The 21,350-nt window shown below is 41.4% G+C and overlaps 1 protein-coding gene across 1 annotated transcript in view; it reads right to left on the reverse strand.

Moving 5' to 3' along the window:
* Positions 1 to 3,977: 3,977 nt before the first annotated feature.
* Lrp6 (LDL receptor related protein 6) overlaps positions 3,978 to 21,350 on the reverse strand; it is a 128,520-nt gene continuing 111,147 nt past the window's right edge. Inside the window, exons 18-23 of the mRNA XM_031383631.1 lie at positions 15,842 to 16,078; positions 14,312 to 14,422; positions 13,358 to 13,588; positions 12,129 to 12,265; positions 10,938 to 11,035; positions 3,978 to 8,533 (exon numbers count right to left, since the gene is read on the reverse strand). Of these exons, the coding sequence (XP_031239491.1) occupies positions 8,239 to 8,533; positions 10,938 to 11,035; positions 12,129 to 12,265; positions 13,358 to 13,588; positions 14,312 to 14,422; positions 15,842 to 16,078 (1,109 nt within the window). The 3' untranslated portion in view covers positions 3,978 to 8,238. The remainder of the gene's footprint in view (positions 8,534 to 10,937; positions 11,036 to 12,128; positions 12,266 to 13,357; positions 13,589 to 14,311; positions 14,423 to 15,841; positions 16,079 to 21,350) is intronic.

Raw genomic sequence — 21,350 nt, forward strand, 5'->3', positions numbered from 1 at the left:
TATATTTGAAATATTACTTGGCCTTAAAAAGGAAAGAAAATTCTAACATCCTACAACACAGATAAACCTTGAAAGCATCACACCAGGTAACATGGGTGAGCGGCAGAGAGGCAGCTATCCTATCCTCACTTGAAGGGCTACTTAAAGTAGATCCTATTGGACAAGGAAGTTGAATGGTGGTGTCCAGGCACGGCAGGAAGAAGGTAGTGGGGGGTATTTTGATGAGTAGGTTATATTTTTATTATTATCATCATAGCCATTTTTGTCCCTTGTTTTTTGCTTATTTTGGTGATAAGGTTTCTTACCACATAGTCCAGGCTGACCTTGAACTCACCAGGCCCCAATTTTGTGTCTCTTATTCCTGAGTTCTGGCCTTATAGGTAAACCTACCACCTTAGCTCATTTTTGTACAATGAATAAAGCTATGGAAATGGAAACCTTGTGGATGTTTAATACCACTGAATGTACATTTAGAACTGGTTATAAGGCTTGCTGTCAATGTGACAGGGTATCTCACAGCTCAGGCTAACCTCCAACTGCTACATAGCTGGGAGTGACCTTGAATTCCTGATCTTGCTTCTACCTCCCAAGTGCTGGGGTTGCAGGTGTGTGCAGCTATTTGGCTGATGGTAATTTTTGCTGTGTCTAATTTCAACTTTAGAGGCCAGAAGGGGTGGAGAGGACAAAGGGTAAGAAGGAAAAAGGAAGTATTTGTCCTGAGGTTCTCAAGAGCACATACAAACAGGTCTAACTCGCTTCCAGAGTACAGCAGTCGAGGGAGTGAGCGCTGTAAACCACAAAGCAGTACCCTTGGTGGCAGCTGGAGAGACCGTGTGGGACATACAACTGTACTCATAGGATTCAAAAGAAGCCAAAGAGAAAAGAAAGTTAAGACTAAAAAGCTGGACATGGTGGAACACGCATGTAGCCTATGTCAGGAATGGAAAGCAGGAAGACTGAGTTCAAGGGTAGCCTGGACTCTGTAGCGGGCTATAGCCTGAATTACAAAGTAAGGCTCTGCTTCTGAAGAGAGGAGGGAGGAGAGAGGAGGGAGAAGAGAGGAACCGAAAGGGAGAGTAGACAGTCACAATGACACCTGCTTTAGAGAAATAGCCAAACATTTCCACTTAAGGGAAGAGACAGGCAGATAAGAATAGAGTCCCACTAACCTCAAGTCACAGAGTGAGGTAGGCAGATCTTTGAGTGTGAGGCCAGCCTGGTCTACCATAGCAAGCTCCAGGCCATCAAAGGCCATCTCAAAACACACAAAACAAGCCAAAAAAAGGAAAAAAAAATAAAGAAAAAAAGAAAGAAAAAAAAAAAGAGTAAAGACCCCACTAAAACCCATGGGGCTAACATTTTTGTTTACATTTATTTAATGTGTATGGCAATGAAGGAGTTGCTTCTCTCCCTCCATTATGCTGGTCCAGCTTGGTCCTTAGGCTTGGCAGCAAGTGAGCCTTTAGCTACTGAGCCACCTCAGCGGCTGTTTATTTATTCTAAATTGTTTAATCTATACACAAAAGAAAGGAAATGAAAGGATAGAGAAGCATATACAGGAGTAATAAGAAGCTGTGTGCTGGGGTATTACTGTCAGACAAGTACACTTCAAATAACACACGGACAGAAAAGCCGTACATGATGCTAAAGGGGGAACGGTTTTGAGAATGTAACAATTCTGTTACGTTCAGGCAAAATCTTACAAAAAAAAAAAAAAAAAAAAAAAAGATAAAACATGCAGAGCCACAGGGATGTTTGGTGGTTTCAACTCTTTTTGATAACAGTAGATGACAGAAGATCCATCAGGATACTGAAAAGACATGAGTGATCCCACTGACTTTTAGGGCTAGACCCACCAATCAGCAGAGTACACATTCTCTTCAAGAGCTTGAGAAAAACATGCACTGTCATCACATTCTGGGCCATAAAACAAGTCTCAAAAAATTTAAAACTTAAATCTGACCTTTATGGAACTGAATTTTAAAATAACAAAATAGAAATCCCCCAAATATTTAGAAATTGAGCTTTGTGTGACTCATCACTCAAAGAATAAAAGAAAAAAAATCAGAAAGTTATAAACTAAATAATGAACACAGAGCCAGGCATGCTGGTAAAGGCTTCACAATGCACACTTTTAATCCACTACTCAGGAGGCAGATATAGGCAGATCTCTGAGTTCAAGGTCAGCCTGATTTATGAACCCCTGTCTCAAGACAAATGAAGAACAAGCCCTTTCCAACCACCCCCCAAAAAATCAAAATGAAGAAAATCTAAAATCTAAGTGTGTGCAGATAGGATTTAACAATTGTGGTGGTTTGAATGAGAATGACCCCTATGGGCTCATAGATTTGATACTTGGTCTCCAGATAGGATTTAACAGTTGTGATGGTTTGAATGAGAATGACTCCCATGGGCTCATAGATTTGATACTTGGTCTCCAGACGGTGGAACTATTGGGAAGGATGTGACCTTGTTGGAAGAGGTATGTCACCGGGAGCAGGTTATCCAAAAGTCCCAGCCACTTCCAGTGTGGTGTGCTCGTGCTTGTGGATCAAGATATAAGTCCTCAGCTACTGCTCCAGAACCATGCCTACCTGCCTGCCCGAGGACCATGGACCCACCCTCTGGAACTGGGAACCCCCAATAAACTCTTTCTTCTGTAAGTTGCCTTGATCATGGCATCTTATCACACCAACAGAAAAGTGACAACCCATCACAATACAACAGAGCAGGATCTAGGTCACAACCTATCTTTCTCTGCACTGACAACCTGTTCTGATAGAAATTCTGACTGGAGACATTCACCTTCCAGCAAGGCATTTCCTGTCAAGTTTGCCCATCAATCAGTTGATTACTTTTGAACGTGGTAAAGGGAGAACTCAGTAATAATGCCTGGTGCACAGTAAATGCTTGCCAGATTTTTAGTAAAATTATCCATCATTTTAGCCTTTTTATGGGGGAAGATCGACTTTTTTTTTTAAGATTTATTTATTTATTTTATGTAAGTACACTGTAGCTGTCTTCAGACACACCAGAAGAGGGCATCAGATCTCATTACAGATGGTCGTGAGTCACCATGTAGTTGCTGGGAATTGAACTCAGTACCTCTGGAAGAGTAGTCAGTGCTCTTAACTGCTGAGCCATCTCTCCAGCCCGAAGATTGACTTTCTACTTTGCCTAAATCTGAATTCACAAAAGCAAGACTCAGGTAGAAAGCTTTCCAAAATGATCTCAATGTGTAGACTGCACACTGGCATAAATGACAAGAATGCCGAGCCACAGTAATTCATCAGGAATTAAATCTATAGAAACAAAACAAGCTGCATACCCAAGGCAATGAATAAAAAATAAAAGAACTGTTAACTATGGTACCAAAAGCCTGTTTGGCAAGAGGAGGCCCCATATACACATGGCTTCTCACCATCCTTGAGACCACATTGGGTTCAAGTAAAGATTCAGCTTTTCCTGTAACTGGAAATGGCACGACCCTTATGCTTGGCCTTTCCTACTTCCTCATAAGGGGAAAGTGGGAATAACAAGACTTCGTTCAGGAGTCGAGCACCTGTAAAGACCCACTAGAATCTGGCTCCCGTTTTAAACTGTCCTCTTCCGTCAAACCAGCCCTGTGAGACTGAGTGGGCCCTGGTGTTGATGTTCGCATTGGTTTAGCTCCACAATCTTGCATGGCAGTGTCACACTGAGCTCCACACCAGGAAAAGCAACACCATTTTATGGCTAATTTGGGAGACAGACAGGGCAGCGCTCATCCAGCTCCATCCAGGAGAACACCGCAGTGCTCAGGAAGCCTGAGGTTCTTACCAGGCACAGGTGCTTGGGCCTAAGGCCAGCCCACTGCCCTTTTCAGTTCTTCATGCAAACCTCAAAGCTTCATTTGTCATGTGAAGTACAGCAGTGTTAACCACAGAAAACAGCCATTTTCATTATTCTTATTGTAAAAAAAAAAAAAAAGACTTCCATTTTTTCACTGATTTTTTCCACTGTTTTATTATAAAAATCAACATTTCATTTGTTACAATTCAGCTTTTTGTAATAATCAAAAGAGGGGTTTATACAAGGTATTTATACAGTTTATAATTAAAGCACTTATTTTACAAAAGGGGGGAAGTGAATAAGTGGATAAGGGCTGACCAAATGTTGGCCATTATAATATAAATACATCCTTGCAAAGCACCATCGCTCCAAAGTCGATGTACAAGAAACACCAGCTGACTTTAAGACAATGATAAAGATTAAAGCTTAAGAAAAAGTTTAGACTCATAAAGGACAGACATCCAAAAGCAGCAGCAGATCCTTCACTTGCAACAAGGCCAGTCAGGCTCAGCCTCTCGCATCCTCTCTCCAGCTCCTCTCACCACTGATTGCTTTCCTTTCCTTAATACTCCTAGTTATAGGCATCAATATAGATACACAGCCACATGGATAGATATGCCACCCCTCAACTTTCCTATACTTGATGGAAAAAAAAAACAAACAAAAACAAAACAACAAAGAAAGCCCCCAATGGACAGTTAAGCAGCAGCATGTTGTCTATAACTCTAAGTGATGATGGAAAAACCCAAGGATTAGTGTGCTGGGCCACAGTCTGCTTCCGAGTACAAAAAATCAATGTGTAATTCTAAAAATTCCCTAGGAATAAAATCAGGAATGGTTTTTAAATGCCTTGTGAAAATGTTAAAACAATGTTAAAAATGACAGTTTCCCTCCCGGAAGGAGGTGACTCTTAGGTCAGTAAGGGAAACCGGAGCACCGCCTCCCCTCTACTCAGGTGTAAGCGGAGTTCAGTGAACTGTTCAGTCAGAGAAAGACACGGACAATGTGGATCCACAAGGCATAGTATTTAGGTCACAAACGTGTCGTTTTGTATCTGAGGCACAAAGTCCTTGACTTTAAAACCTAAGGTTTCACATCTTGCCACTATTACAAAGCAATGTCTCCCAGAGGTCCTAAAGGACCTCTCCTCACAGTTTGTTTTAGGCCTGTGATAAGGAAACCCCAGAGGATTAAAAGGGAGTTTGACATTTTAACTAATGCTTGATAGTAAACTTGTTTAGGACTCAGTATATACCCACACTTGTGCATGGCTCTTATTTGTGAATTCTTAAAATACTGCCAGCCAAACTCCTGATACCCAACTCCTATCTATAGTCTAATTTTGAGTTAAGAAATCAGTTTGTAATTGTTTCCATAAAGTTATAAGGGCTACACTAAGCATGGCACAGTCACTAAAAGCAGGACATATTGGGGCTAAACAAAACAAGACTTTTGTGTCTGAGCCTTACAGAGAAGCAGGTTTCCCTACAGAAAGCCTTCTTGATCACTAGACACATCTCAATTAACTGGTGAGGTAATTAACACATCAGTGAACTCAGATGTGTTCACTGATGGGCCTTACAACAAGACAAAAAGATGTCCCCCCAAAACTGTTACCAAAAACCGATGGCTATTTTTTTTTACAACTTCGTATTCATTGCAAAAAAGATTGTAAAATTTAAAAACAGAAGAAAAATACTAATAACATTCTACCCACCAACTCCAGATTGAACCTTACCTTCCACTGCCATTTATCTGACCTAAACAAGAACTCATGGGCCTTGGTTAGAAGACTCGGACTCCAACTGAATCAAGCCTGAGTCTTAGTTATAAAAGATGGCAATGCAGAAACGCTTACGGCAGTGTGCAAGAGCAAGCTAGACAAGAGCTCACCTCATACACTCTCTGATCAGTAAGCAGGCATACATTAAGATGTGTGTTCCAAAGAAATACCCATGTAGCTGTGAAATCTAATCAAATTTTATTCATGTTTCCTCGAGTAATGAATGTAGATGCAACCTAATTTAAAACTTTCTTCTCTCTTTCCCCAACTGTGTTCTCATAAGTTTGGTTTTCCTCATTTTTCTTATATTCAATAACTGTGACACAGTTTACTTAAACTTAACTGTCCATGTAACCTGAGTACCATTACCATCTTTCCCCAATCTAAGAACCCTCACTAAAGGACTCAGCTCTCCACTGCAGCTGAGCTGCCCAGGAAGAGGACCGAGACTAACCCCAACTACCTTCAGATCATTTCAACAAATGACTGGCACACAAATTAGTATTTTGCAATTAGAGGCCATTGCCACCCCAGCACAAGCTTGAACTGAGATGAGACAAGCCACACCCTTCCCAGAACACTACAGTGCAAGTCTCTACATGGGAAGCCCACTACATAAAGACGCATATTAAACATGTAAACACAGAATTCTCCAATCCTGACTGATACCCAGTATTGCTACCCTCCCATCTTCATGTAAGCACCGAGTGGATGCTACAGAAGGCAAATTCAGTGTCTAGCCTGTCTTAGATCTGTGCATTTTGTCTCGGTAACAGGAAGAGTTAATGCTTATCTGACTGAAATGCAAGACACGGATGGATTGCCATTTACTTATATGTAAGAAAAGGGCCCCTGATTCTCACTAAGCTGCCCCCAACAACCCAAGCATTATTCTGAAAGGATTTTTTTCTCTCTTTAAAAATGTACTCAGGTGTTTTGTTTTGTTTTTTAAGTCACTTAAACTCTGCCAAAATTCTGGAATCATTTCTTTCATTGTTTCCCCTTAGGCTCCAAAATTCAGAGATACAATTCAACACAGAATTTTAAAAATGTACTCAATAATTCATCGACACCTGTTAAGGTAAAAATCATACTAGCTTAAAAACAGTTCAGCTTTAGGAGAGGAGCACTAGACACATGTAAAAGCAGGAAACCAGTATCCGGCATGGTCATCCCACAGGCCAGCCCCAACAGTGACAGACATAGCAGCCCGGTACGTGACAGTAGGTTAGGCATGTGACAGGAGAGACTTCCATTTTCTCCACTGCTCAAGTTCCTGCAGCTGAGAAGTTCACAGTGCCTTCTCATTTAATCCCACTGTTAAATTTGTGAAATTGTTTTAATCCATAATGGGATAGGAAAGAACACACAGAGAAACACAGGAGAGACAGTAAGGACAGACCGTGGATCCTGTGAAAACACACACATTCATAGCACATAACGAGAAGGGATTTCACACCATACTGGCAGAGCTATGCCTGCATACGTCACTGAGAAAAGCTACTCCACAGTGAGTGAAAATGCCACAAACAGTTCATAGAGGGGAAGCCCTACTAACAACAGATTGTTTCTAACCAGAGCACACTGACATGTTTTACAAAAAAAAAATACATAAAATGATTTCACACTGTGATATTGTACACTGCAAGGATACAAAACTAATTTACAAGAATATAACAGATTTGTGATTTTTTAAGCATTCTTATATGTTCTAAAAAGACACTTTAATGAGCATTAAAACAATCGTGGAAGACCAATAATATGGCTAACTTCTGATTATGCAAAAACAGCCAACCACTTAAAGGCTCAGCCAACTGCTGAACAAACAGATAGGTACTGAAATCAATTCAACCTCGCGTTTAGTAAATTCCATTTAATCAACTCATCAGATTAAAAAGCTTAAATAAATCATGGCTCTTAACAAAACGGTCTCCAAGGTGCTGGGAGCAGACCGTGAGAGCAGCTGGTGTTAACATGAACTGTGACAGGCGAGAGCTCCTGCAGCTCCTGCAGGACACACTTCAGCTCCTAGGACAGCAACACTCAAAATGGATCACGCAAGTATCTATTTTCTTCAGAAAAATTGTTGGATTCCTGGAGAAAACAAAGCCCTGTGTCCAAAGTTAGTACTGTTATTTTTTCCTTCATGGGTTCTTAACTTGTTGGCCCTCAAATGTTAGTTAACCTGAAGGCAATTTGGCTACTTCCAAGTGTGCCACTCTGAGATGGAATTACTGTCTCCTTTTTATTTTTTTGGTATCATTAAAACCCAGACATTCCTGGCCAGTGATGCCTGCCTTTCTCCTCCTGCTTCCTTTGTACTCAGTCTCTTCACTGGGCTTAAGGCATGCTCTGTGTATTTAGTTTGCAAAAATAAAACTTTTAGTACAAATTTATTTTTTATACAAACTTTTATGGCACAAGCAGCAAATGTGCTGTTTTAAGAAAATATATAAATATCCTTTTCTTCTGTACAAATATCTCCAGTACCCCACCCACTTTATAATGTTAACTGTACAGAGTCGGCCTCACTCTTCTCTAGAGCTCCCTCCCCCCCTCCAGATCTCAACCAGATGTGTATTTACAGGTCCCGGTGGAGGCAGTCAGAGGAGGAGGGGCCCTCCTCAGGAGGAGTCCGTGCAGGGGGAGGGTGGTGGTGGGTAGAGGTGGTGGGAGTAACTCCTCTCAGTATATGGAGAAGGGGGGCAGCTTTCATAGTTCTCCTCTGCTGACAAGTACTGGCTTCGGGGTGTGGGTGGTGGGGGCACAGGTTCTGAGTCATAGTTCAAGTCACTGGTGTAGCCCTTGGCTGTCGCCACTGAGGTCATTCTCCGGCTAGGAGCATAGTCACTATCACAGACATCAGTGCTGCAGGGCGTGGTGGGCGGTGCGAAGTGCCGGTAGCTGTACGGCCTATAGCTACAACAGGAAAGCAATAAAGGAATGCAGTTAGCTTTATGAAAGCATGCTGTCTCAGAAATCAGTCAGAAGGCTAGGAACTGTTGCAGTTGAAATCTGTATGGGGGATGGGTAGTCCTTGACTGGCATGTGCAGTGAGGCCATGGTTTAATCCCCAGAACCATCACAACCAAAAAGCCACTGCTTTGCATGGAAACGGATGAAGAGGCAATAGACAGCGCGCTAACAAAGGAAGACGTATGCAAGTAAACTGTAACTAGAGGCAGTAACAAAGGGATGGAGTTGGAGAGCAGACAGGAACTCAATTGGGCCCCAAAGAGCTCTTCAGTCTTAAGGTAAAATCTAGGTGCATGTGCTCTACACAAGGCCCTGGGTTTGACCACCAGTAACATATGGGGGAAAAAAAGAGAGAGAGAGAGCAAAAACAAACCAACTCAAGAACTGTACTTCTCTACACACTTTAGAAAAGCACTCTTTTTCACTGGTGCTGGGAACTGAATCGGGGCCTCGCCCACAGAGCAAGCGGTCTACTCTCAGCTCCAGCCTCAGAGCACTCTGCCACGCACCTCACACTGGATCTCCGCAGCTCCCGGAGCATCGGCGTGGAGAATGGGTCTCCAGTCTACACTCTCACATTCTTTACTCATTTCAGAATTTGCCTCATAGGTAAGTTATGATGTGAGGGCAGATCTAGCCCATTCCTACTGTGTGCAAAGAGAAACCCTTCTAACTTACAAGTAGCAGTTTTGATTTCTGTGGGCACTCGGGTAAACCATCCTAAGTATGGTTTCAACTGAGTATCAAAATGATCAATTAATTTTAAATACCCAGACGGTCAGTGAACTTTCTAACAGAATAAGAGTCTAACATGCTTATACTTGTTTATCTGCCTTTTTAAGTAACCTATAGCTTGTAAATTTGTAATGTGATTATCTAAAAAAAAAAAAAAAAAAAAAAAAAAATGACATGGCAAGGAACATGCTCATGAAAGTAGAGCTGACTACACGCTGACTTATCCATGTATATGATCTCTTAGGACTTTTATTGTAAGTACAGTTAAGCTTATCTATCTTATATTTATCCTAAAGATTCACGCATTAACTGTCTCTAAAATACAGTGACTGCAAGACCAGGGCAAGGGCCAGAATAACCGACGGGCGCTCACAAGCTTCCTGGTGAGCCAGTGCCCAGGCCTCGGCAGAGCACCCTGAGCACGTTTGGGGTTTTCAGCATCAGCCAGCCAGGGCTAAAGTATCAGAGCACTTCTGCTGTTCTGTTGCACCTTTCTGTCCAAGGAGGTGTCAAAAGCTGCAAAGATGTTTGGGATTAGAATTTCAAAAGCTAAATACTTCCAGTCTCATAACAAAAGGGGAAAAAAGAAGTTAATGAACAAAATTCTGTAAATCTAGAAATCATGGCAAATGACAAAAAGGTTAACAGAGATTTCAGACCTAAGACAGGAAACGATCTAAAAACTGTCCAATGCAGTCACTCTGTGCAGTGTGTTATTCAAGCATTATCAAGTACGCTGTTATAGGAGCTTTTAGGTTCTGGTTCTGCTTTTCAATTTTCAGGCCTTTCTCTACTTTTATTTAGAACAGAACTGGGGCCCGCAGAGACCTTACGATAACTCATGGACAGTCCTACTGCATGGAGCCAGCCCTATCAGCCCCAGCTGACGCTGGCAGGTAGTTTCCACTGTACCTCTGTCACTGCAGTCACCCTGATCCATGGCACTGAAAGTAAACACCATCCAAATGGCATCAGGTACTGAGGCCCAGACACAGAATGCAGCACACTCATGTGAACACAGGCTGTCACTTCCCGCTGAGGCTTACAAATATGCTCTGTTCATTTCAGGGAAACTTGTTTGTACCAGGCAACTAACTACCTAAAGCTTCCATTCTAGGTTACAGTGATGTACATACATGTGGGCCAACCTTCCTCTGCTTTTTCAGTGTGTATGCTTCTGCTGTCTGCAAGTTCTCACGACTCTCTGACCGGTCTCGCCCAGTTCTCAACTGCATTATTCTAAAAGCCAGCTGTGTAACTGCCTATTAAAATACAAAATGGGGCTGGGAAAGATGGCTCAGCGGTTAAGAGCACTGGCTGCTCTACCGAAGGTCCTGAGTTCAATTCCCAGCAACGACATGGTGGTTCACAACCATCTGTAATAGGATCTGATGCCCTCTTCTGGAGTGTCTGAAGACAGCTACAGTGTACTCACATACATTAAATAAATAATCAATCTTTAAAAATAAAATAAAATAATAAAATGAAAAATGCCCGGAGAAAGAAAGGATTTACAGGTGGACAAACATCCTAGTCTTTCTTTGGTGATTATGGTCTGTTCATTTGACACTTAGAATGTTCACAAATGGAATATGGAAAGGGTGTGTCTTACCTGTAGGACCTATGTGTGGAAGGACTGTTAGAAGAATAACCAAATTCCATGGTATAGTGGGATCGTTCTGTGGCGGGTGATGGTGGTGGGTTCAAAATCTAAAAGGAAAACAATTAAAATACTAAACTAAGGATAATGTCCACAGATCTATCTCCTCATTTTTGTGTCTGTTCTTTTCCACTGTAGTATTAGCATATTCTTCTTTCCAAAAAACTGCCTTAACAGCACTTCAAGACTGTGGCTCCCTTTCTAGACCACAGTTCTCCATCCTGAAGTAGATGGAGAGGAAAACATGTCAGCTACAACACTGGCTTGTTTGGCACAGACACAAGGTTTTAATTTTTTAAACAGAATTTTTATTAGTTTAAGAGGAATTCTAAGTGTCCTTCCTTTTAAATTTTATATGTGTACGTACAAGAGCACGTATCCACTCATGCATCTACAGGCCATGGGACAACCCTAGTTGCCATCTTCAGGAACACTGTCCACCTCCTTTAAGACAGGCTTGCTCAAGCTGGTGCTGTGGCTCAGCAGGTAAGAGCACTGGCTGTTCTTCCAAAAGTCCTGAGTTCAATTCCCAGCAACCACATGGTGGCTCACAACCATCTATAATGAGATCTGGTGCCTTCTTCTGGCTTGCAGGCATACATGCAGGCAGAACACTATACATAATTAATTAATTAATTAATTAATTAATTAATTAGCTAATTAAAAAAAGAGAGACAGGCTTGCTCATTAGCCTGGATTTCTCTAACTGGTCTAGACTGGCTGATGAACAGGAGGCCTCCTATTCCCTGCTCTGCAGTCCTGGGATTCGGAAGGAGGCCCAGCTTTTCTCTTGTGCTTGGAGGTCCTCCAGCCTGTGAGACAAGCACCGGATGGACTCAACTATCTCCCCAGGCACAACTGCTGCCTTTAGTCTGTTTGGTTCCTTAGCAGTTTAACTTTACCTAAATTGTGAAATTACTATCTAATACTTTCAACTAAGTTGAAACTATGTTTCAACAATAAATTTAAAAGATTTACAAGCACAGAGCAGTAGTGGTAAAATCTCCATTGACTCCTATGTACTTAAGTCCCACACCCAGAACTATTTTTAAATTATGATCACTGAGCACAGTTGAGTTTATATGAACTCATCTACCACGCTATACATTGTAACCTGTAAGAAAAGCAAGAGCGACTGCTTACTGCAGGGAAGTAAGTGCCTTTGGTACTTGAAGAACTGCTTGAGGATGCTCCTGTGACATGCGCTCGATCATAGGGGGGCCCACTGCTTCCCCCCATGATACTGAGGGAACTGATCATTGATTTGCCTCGAGACATTCCTGAAGGAAAGAAAAATGAAGGGTAATATTTATAAAAATACATGAAACAGCTAATCAACACGCAAGTTACAAGCACGCTGACTTAAGCAATACACGCCACGCCCTCTTTTCCTAGTAAGAGCTGTAAAGAGTGCATGGAAAAGGGAAATGTGTCTCCACACCAATGGTTTCACTGAGAACTGGCCTCAAATAAGGGGAAGCACCTCCCACCTGATCATGTTTGGGGAAACAGCCCTTCAAAGTGAGAGGCTTTCATGGAAGGCTTAAGGAAAGGGCTGTGGGGATGGAGACTGTAAACCAGAGTAAACCAAACAGCAGAGAAGCTCCAAAGAACGCAAAGACAGACACAATGCACACACGGTACTTCTTTATCTACAGGACTCGGACACCTCTCAACTCAAAACTCCTAATGCTGATATAAAAACTCTATTTGTTCCAAGTAGGTTCCCATTTCTATGTACGACAAATACATGTGGCAACAAAGAAGAATCATTATTTACCAGCTTAAATATTATGGCTTTTTTGAGAGTCCCAACCATAGTAAATTCCTATTTTCAGAGATCGTTGACCAAGCATCTCCTCCAGATGCATTAAAATCCAAGATTCTTTTCACTAAAGGCACTAGACACTGGGAAAAGCTTTATTCCCCACGAATATTATAGTCAGGGTGGGACACTGGCATTTGGCTACACCCAAACCAACCTCACACCACTGTCAGGATATTAGATCAGGAGAGGGCAGAGGGGGCTACAGTCTCTCCTTGTCAACCAGCTATTTCCAAATCCTTGTTTGTGGACAGCAAACTGATCTGTCTTCCCACTCCTTTATTCCTACTCTTAATAGCCTCAGGGTCCCCCTGTGGTGAAATTATCCAGTGTAGGGATTCACTAAGCACTGGCTGACTTATTTTCATTGGGGCAGTCAGAGGCATGGAGATGGCTGCCGAAGTCATACTTAATTAAGTCCTTCTGCAGAGAAAGGCAGTGTAACAGTATAAAAAAAAAAAATTCTCACAATTCCTTAATCTCAGAGTAGTTTGTAATCCTAGAACTTAAAACTAGACAAGACCAGATTCTCACACTCTTCACTCACCTGGAAGAGATCCAGACAGAGAGCTGGGGTGCGGGACATAACCAAGGGGCACAGAAGCTGGGCTGTGAACCACATAGTCGTTAGTCATGGTCTCCCCATCCCCCTTCATACGAGGACACAGCATCCTCTGGCAGATAAAGTATATGGTTCCAGACACAAAAATGGTGACAATTACTCCAATAACAGAACCAACCGTGTTGGTGGCCTGTGGTGCTGGCTCCTCAGTTGGATCTAAAATAAGAGAATACTGTAGTTATCTAATAGGAAAACAACTGCATATTCAAAATAGCAATAGAAGAGTACAAAAATAAAAACAGTATGTTGATAAATCAAATTATATAGTTTATATATAAACACATACACACATATATACATATATATCATGCAACATAAAAATATGAATTAAATAGCATTATTTAATTTAAATAAACTTAAAGAAGCTATGTTAAATAAGACAACAGACCAGGAAGTATCATTGTAAACTTTTGGCCAGAAGGGACAGACCTAGAGATGTCACCAAGTACTTTCAGTGGAATGGAGAAAAAGGCAAGAATAGCCCGGAACTAGAGCTTAGGTTTGAATGATGCCACTTAGTTTAGTGAAGGAACCTGGAAGCTGCAGATGAGTGAAGGCAGTTGGATCCGACCACTACTGTAATATATATATATATATTACAGTAATATATATATATATACATATATATATACACATATATACACACACACACACACACGCACGCACACACACACACTCACACATATATATATTTACATAAGGCAACTACTGTCCTTAAACCATCATTAAAATCAAAACAAAATATCTTTGGCACAAGTAACTAGAATATGCATTTTACATAGGGAAATCAGGATTTTAAGTAAAATGCAAAAAGCAAAGGAAAAGGTATTTTTCAAATTCTCCGTCGTGAGGGATTTACAAGGCTTCCTTCCTACTTACAACAGTCCAGTTCGTCAGATCTGTCACTGCAGTCCACACTGTGGTCGCATTTCTTGTGCTTTCCGACGCACTGACCATTGGCACAGCGGAACTGATCAATTAAACAAAGCACTAGAAAAAAGGCAGTTTTATTTTTATCACCATGTAAAGACAAATTCCATTAAATGCTTTCTAAGTATAATCTAAAAACATACCAGGCTCAGACACAGGCGAGTACTACCTCTAAGGAGTCCAATGAAGAGAAATGATATTCTCTGCTTTGCTCTTTATTTTTTATTTTACTTATTTTTTGGTGCTATTTTGGTTTGGATGGTCTAAATGTCCTCCTTCCTTCAAAGGTTCACATGTTGGAGCCCTGGTCCCTACTGTAGTTTGAAGGTAGGGGAGCTCAGTGGTAAGTAACTGGTCCTCATTCTCAGAATGTGTTAGGGATGCTCAATGTACCCTGTGTTAGCTCTTGAGAAAAACTAGTCATACAAGAAGCCCGTGCTGGAGAGATGGCTCCATGGTGAAAGAGCACTGGCTGCTCTCCCAGAGGTCCCTCCTCAGTACCTACAGAGAAGCTCACAACGATCTATAAACTCCAGTTCCAAGGGATCTGACACCTTCTTATGGCTTCCTTGGATGCCATGCATAGAGGTATTCTGTGCATGAAGTAGGTTACAAATTCTATTTATTGTAAAATGTTGTCTGTTTATTTTTATTGCATTCGCTTGGCTATTATTGTCCTAGCTCTGTGTGACTACTGTTCTTTTTGTCAGTCTTCCCATTCGGGTAAACACCTACACATTTTAAAGGGAGAACAAGCCTGTCCCCCCTCTCACCCTGCCTGCCTTCTGTAGAGTTGTGTGCCCTCGCTCTCCCAAGTACTCTCACTACTGTGCTGCCCTCTGCCAGGAGGTTTTTACCAGAGCCCACTTAAAGCCAGCACCTGCCCTTCACATTTCAGAATGTGAGCTAAATAAACCTCTTTATAAAAATGTCACTGTGGTGGCTTGAATGAGCAATTTACAAGGTAAATATTTAAACACTTGGTCCCCATTTGGTGGAGCTGTTTTGGGAGATCATGGGGAGTTGCAGTTTTGCTGGAGGAGGTACATCACTGGGGATGGGCTAAGTTTACAGTCTCACCCAACTCCCAGTTTACTTCCTCTGCTTGGTATCTTGAAGTAGAAGATGTGATCTCTCAGCTTCCCTGCCTTTATAGACTCTCCCTCTGGAGCATTTGGCCAAAATAAACTCTTTCTTCATGAAGTTGCCTTTCATGTGTTTTATCACAGCCAAAGACATTCACCACCAAGGCATTTCAATCAAGTAGCAAAATAAACACATTAATTTGTAGAGAACTTACACATATAACACGGTTCAAATAATTAGCAACATATATAATGTGCAAGGCATAGTCAAATATAAAACTCAAATATACTGAGCCAAAGAGCCAAAACAAACAAAAGCAACAACAAAAGGACACTGAATTGTAATAACTTGATGCAAAGAACTATAAGCCAAGCACTGAGGCACTCTTAGTACCTTCACAGTTCTTCTCGTCTGATTTATCCTGGCAGTTCGCATCACCATTGCATCGAAGGGCACCATCAATGCACTGCCCACTGGCACACTGGAACTGAGCCTCTGAGCACACAGGACAATTGAGTTCATCGCTCTGGTCTTCGCACTCAGTGAAGCCATCGCACCGCCAAGCCACAGGGATGCAGTCAATATCCCCAGTGAAACATGTAAACTGCTGAGGGGAACATGTTGGAGGCTCTTCACATGAACAAGAAACAAAAGACAGTGGTCACACAGAGATAGAGCAATCAGAGCCAAGTGAGCGCATTCAAAATAAACAGACAGCATTTTATAATACACACTTCATCTGATCACAGTCCTCCAGATGTGGTAACCAATAAAACAGATAGTCTTCTACTTAGTTTGATTAGGACTAAAATATCTGCAACCCACCCAGGAACCACTACTATGACTGACATTTTCCATGTTTTTTTAAAGTTAGCTTAGAATGAACATAGCTGAGGTTCTCAAAAGCCGGCTCACACCCCAAAGACTCTACTCCTTCTTGTCATTGGGTTTATGTGAGTGTCAGAACACAGCCCAAAAATGGAGTCCTGGGAGGGAAATCCTGAGGGCTTGTGAGAAACCTCCAAGAAACAAGACAGAAGTTTTGTGACCTCAGTGTCTTCAGAAACATCTTGGAATGTGTTTTCATGCTCCTTCCAGGTGTAGTGGACGAAGTGAGTATACTTCCAGATTACTCATTATAACTAGCCATTGTTATTTGTTTATATGCCTCTATGGAAAAACCTGTCTCTGCCATGTGTGGCTTGCCTTCCGTGTGAGGCCTACACACTTTTTTGTGCTCATACACTTTACTCATGTGATTCCTCTTAACCCTGGGAGTATAAACTGATGCTCTGAATAAAGTTGGCTCTTGCATGAGACTTTAGTCAGCCTTATTTACACTCCCAGGTCCCATTACTAGTTAGAGTGGTAAACAAGTGAGAACTGTGTTTTATAATAATTCTGAAGTGGCATTAGCATTTTTCACATTTGTATTAACAACAAAGAAGAAGGACTTGTGGGTAAAGGTGGAAGCACTTTAGTAGACTCAAGGTAGTTAGCTACAGTAGTGAGAGTCCCTGAGAGCCACAGAGCCACAGCTTTAATGGACAAAGCAGTCCAGTCCCACTTGGGAATGCTGATGATGGAGCTGGTTCCAACAGAACATCCCTGTGACCTCAGCACTTTGGCGGTACAGGGAAGGAGTCAGGAGTTAAAGGTCATCCTTGGTCACATAGCAAGCTTGAGACTAACCTAGGCTACATGAGATTGAGACTAGCCTAGGCTACATGAGAGCCTATCTTTAAAAAAAAAAATCATGATAAATCAGTAAGAAAAATGTTAATTGTTAAAAAAAAGTCAAGTTCTTTATTATTGTTTACTGAGATGGAGGTATACTTTACACTTACACTGCAAATCTAACCAGGTTAGTTTTTAATAGGCAAACATCTGTTTACATTGTAAACATAAATCAAACTAGAGTATGATTTTTATCTAAAAGAATGACAAACAGGTATAGGGCAGGAATTTAAGCAAACAAACAAAGAAACCTGAAGGAGCCTATTACATAAATAAATAAGTAAACAAAAACAAACAAGCCAAGCAGAACAATGGCCAGTTCTGTAGCTAATTATAAAACTGGAACTTAGGATCAGAAATCAAGTTCTGGAAAACCTGAATCTATCCAATTCTGCAAACCTGACAGGTGAGTAGCACTTGTCTCATTCTCATGAGAAGGGTATTAACAATAAAACAGGTCAGAATCTTAAGACCTAAGAATTTCTTTCTTAATTTTTTTTTCCATGTACGAGTGGGTGCCTGCATACATGTATGTGCACAATGTCCATGCTTGTGCCCATGGAAACAAGAAGAGAGCATCAGTTCCCCTAGGAACTGGAGTTACAGATAGTTGTGAGCTACCGCATGGGTGCTAGAAACCAAAACTTGGTTCTCTGCAAGAGCAGCCAGTACATGGAACCATTTCTCTCTAGCCTTCTGAATGAAAATCTAATACTTCCAAAAGACTAAGTTCTGAAACTATATGCCACACACAACCTACAGAAAATAAACAGATAGGTACTGCTGGCCGTGGTGGTCCATAAGCAATTCTGGCCAACTGGGAGATGGAAGATGGAGTTTGAGACTCAGACGGGGTACATACCAGAGGTCTTGTCTCCAAAACAATAACAACAAAAATCAACACTAGAGGGAAGGGCGGAGTAGGGGATTGAGGGAAGGTCTCAGTCTGCAGCCCAAGCTTGCCTCAGACTTGCAGTAATCCTATCTCAGCCTCCTAAATCTGGGCTACAGGCACAATCTCCCACATGCAGTTTTCTTTTCTCTTTTTTCCTTATGTTCCTTCCCTCTTGGTCTTGTATATACAGGTGCAGGTCAGAGAAGGACACTCAGTGTCCTGTTTTACTGCTCCCCACTAAGACAAGGTCTCTCACTAAACCTGGAGATACACTGGTGACCAGAGAGCCCCACCGACCCGCCTAACTCGGTACAGCCCTAGGGTCACAGTACACACAGCCATGCCTGGCTTTACTGATTTCCCACAGTGTTTGGAGTTTTGACTACGGCCCTCCTACTTGTGCAGCAAATGCTCTTACCTACTGAGCATCACCACCTCAAGCACACACCTCCTCATCTGTGCGCCAATACCCCGTCAAGGTCTCATCCTATTTTCATGCCAAACTCTGGCCTCAAATAATTCACAATCATCCATGTAGCTTACACTGATACTACAGGTACACGACATTACACACAGCAACACCAATGGTATGCATGCATACCATATGTGTATGCCCATATACATATGCATGTGCACCCACATGCACACACATGCACTCACATACACACATCTTTGGTTGTACTGGGAACAGAACTCAGATACCCAGTGAGCAAGTATCACTGAGCCATATCCCTAGCTCAAAACACATATTTTAATATAATAAGGAAACGTAAGCTAATGTTAAAACCAAACCTATAATAAACTATTGCTTGTCAAGACTTAGTGTAAAATCCAAGATGAATAACCATATTATTTGGAAAAACTATCATTATTTGTGCCTGTTCATGTGGGTATATGTACAGGGAGGTAATAGTCAATGCCAGGCATTTCACTCTATTACTCTCTGAGACAAGAGTTCTTACAGAGTCTAGAGCCCATCATTTCGGACTGGTCAATAGCTGTAGGGCATGGCTTCCTTGGTTACAGATGTGCACGACCATCCTGGCTCGCCTATGTGGGCACCAGGGATGGGAACTGCTAGCACATAGGCACATCTCTCCAACGCTGGCAAAACTATGATCACAGTCCATTCTCTAACCATCTACCTAGTGAGGCCAAGTGCTCTTCATATGCTCCAACCAAAACTATGTGTTAGAGAAGAACAATGCAGAACTCATCAAAATCCAGCAGAACATTAAAAGGATTTACAAAAACATAAAAAGTCTTCACGGTGAAGCTTTTCTGCCTTAAACTAGCTTTCTTAACATAATTCATTTGTGAAAGCAGTCAGCATTTAGTGTTTTACTGTTACCATGATTTCCTTGCTCCACAAATGAGAAAAATGAGTCCGAGAGGCTAAGTGATAATTCAAGGACACACAGCTGACTGTGTGACACACAAGGGATGGTCATCTTTAAAAGGGCAAGAATAGAAGGACTAGGGACGTCACTAAGGCCTTCATGACTGTGTCGCCCTGTGCTGATTTGTATGAGCAGTCTTACTGTACGGCCCAGGCTACTCTTGACTCGGAGAAAATCCTGCCTCATCCCTCTGAATGCTGGATTACAGTCTGTAATTATTAATATTATTTATCTTACCAAACTTATTTCATTAAAGCATGTGCTAGTAAATCCTCTAAGGAACACATTCGTTTATCATATGCTCATGAGAAAAGCATTATCTTTAAAACAGACTAGTGCAGATCGCAGCTGAACAGTTTACATGGTGAATCTGAAGGACGGTTTTCTTAGAGTCTATTATGTTTTCAAAAACATATTAGATTGTATAGAGGATTTAAAAGCATAAATATGACCCATGTTCTTAAAACAAAACAAAACAGAACAGAACAGAACAAAAAAACCCTGTGATTTTGGTTAAAAGAGGAGCAGGCAGTAAGTAAGCACAACAGTGTAGTTCACACTGCGTAACATGGGGAGAGACACAGCAGCTATTAAAGACCTCCCAGAGCACAGGACTTCACGGGCACTTGATAAATAAATAAGAGGATATTACACAAGAGGAGAAACACATATTTGTAATGGCACAGGTACACAGAAGCACATGGAAACACAACTCTCCAGAGTGGGCATCTATCAAACTCCTAAGATAAAACCAGAGAGCAAGCTGGGAAGAAATACAGAGCGTAAATGGGTAAATGAGGCAAGGTCACACGAGAGCGGTACAGTAAAGGTCAGTTTCTATACTTCACTTATGTATGCTGTGGGATCAATGTAAGTTACAAATATTGTCTGGAACATGCACAGAAGTTTCATTAAAAATTAAATACAATGGCTCCTCACAGGAGAGTAACTGTAGTGTTACATAATAAACTGTGACTCAGTAAAAAGTGCTGACACATTTACACTATTGGATCTCAAAAATACATTATGTAAGAGAATTATGTAAGAGAATCTAACATCCAAAAGCTTCCATGCCATGACCTCATTGATAATGTTCAAAAACCGAACTCTGATTGGGGCTACAGTCTGTGGAGTAGGAGCTGCTTCTAGAAAACTGCCTGGAAAGAACCGAGGGCCCATTCCTTTCTCCATTTCTTTCCTTCCCTTTCCTCTGTCCCTCTGTTTCCTCCTCTTCCTTCTCCCTCTAGCAGTGGAGGACTGAACAGGTCCCACTAAATGCCCAGGCCCAATTCTAATTCACTCTGTGGCCCAGTGCTGGGACCATAGGCTCATGAGATTTTCTTTTGTGACTGTCCCAACCTTTCTTTCCCCCTTCCCTATTTGTTCACTCATTTTTTTGTTTCTTGGAGAAACGGTCTCCTTGCCCAAACTGACCTTGAACCACCTCCATCTCTCAAGTGCACTATCTTCGAGAGTACTTTCTTAAAGCAACATTCTACTTCTTGAGGCAGGTGACATTAATATTCATTTTCTAAAACTTGCAATTAACGTTATATACAAATAAAAATTGTGAGCAAAAAAATTAAGCCCCTTTAAAAGATATTTTCTAAAAGGAAGATGGGATACTGGTTCAGTTTTATCTGTTAAATTTCTTTAGGATTTTCTTTTTAAAGCATGTCTAGCACTCTACATGGAGACACAATTTCTTTTAACTATGATAAAACATATGTAGCAGCATTTTATCAATTGAATCATTTAAGGGTATATAATTCAATTGCATTAAATATGTTTACATTGTTGTACAAGGTTTGATTTTGTTACATTTGTTCTAATTATTTTTCTCTGTTTAGATAGTCTCCCTCCCTGAGTT

The sequence above is a fragment of the Mastomys coucha genome, unplaced genomic scaffold (genome assembly GCF_008632895.1).
Source record: "Mastomys coucha isolate ucsf_1 unplaced genomic scaffold, UCSF_Mcou_1 pScaffold20, whole genome shotgun sequence".
NCBI lineage: Eukaryota > Metazoa > Chordata > Mammalia > Rodentia > Muridae > Mastomys > Mastomys coucha.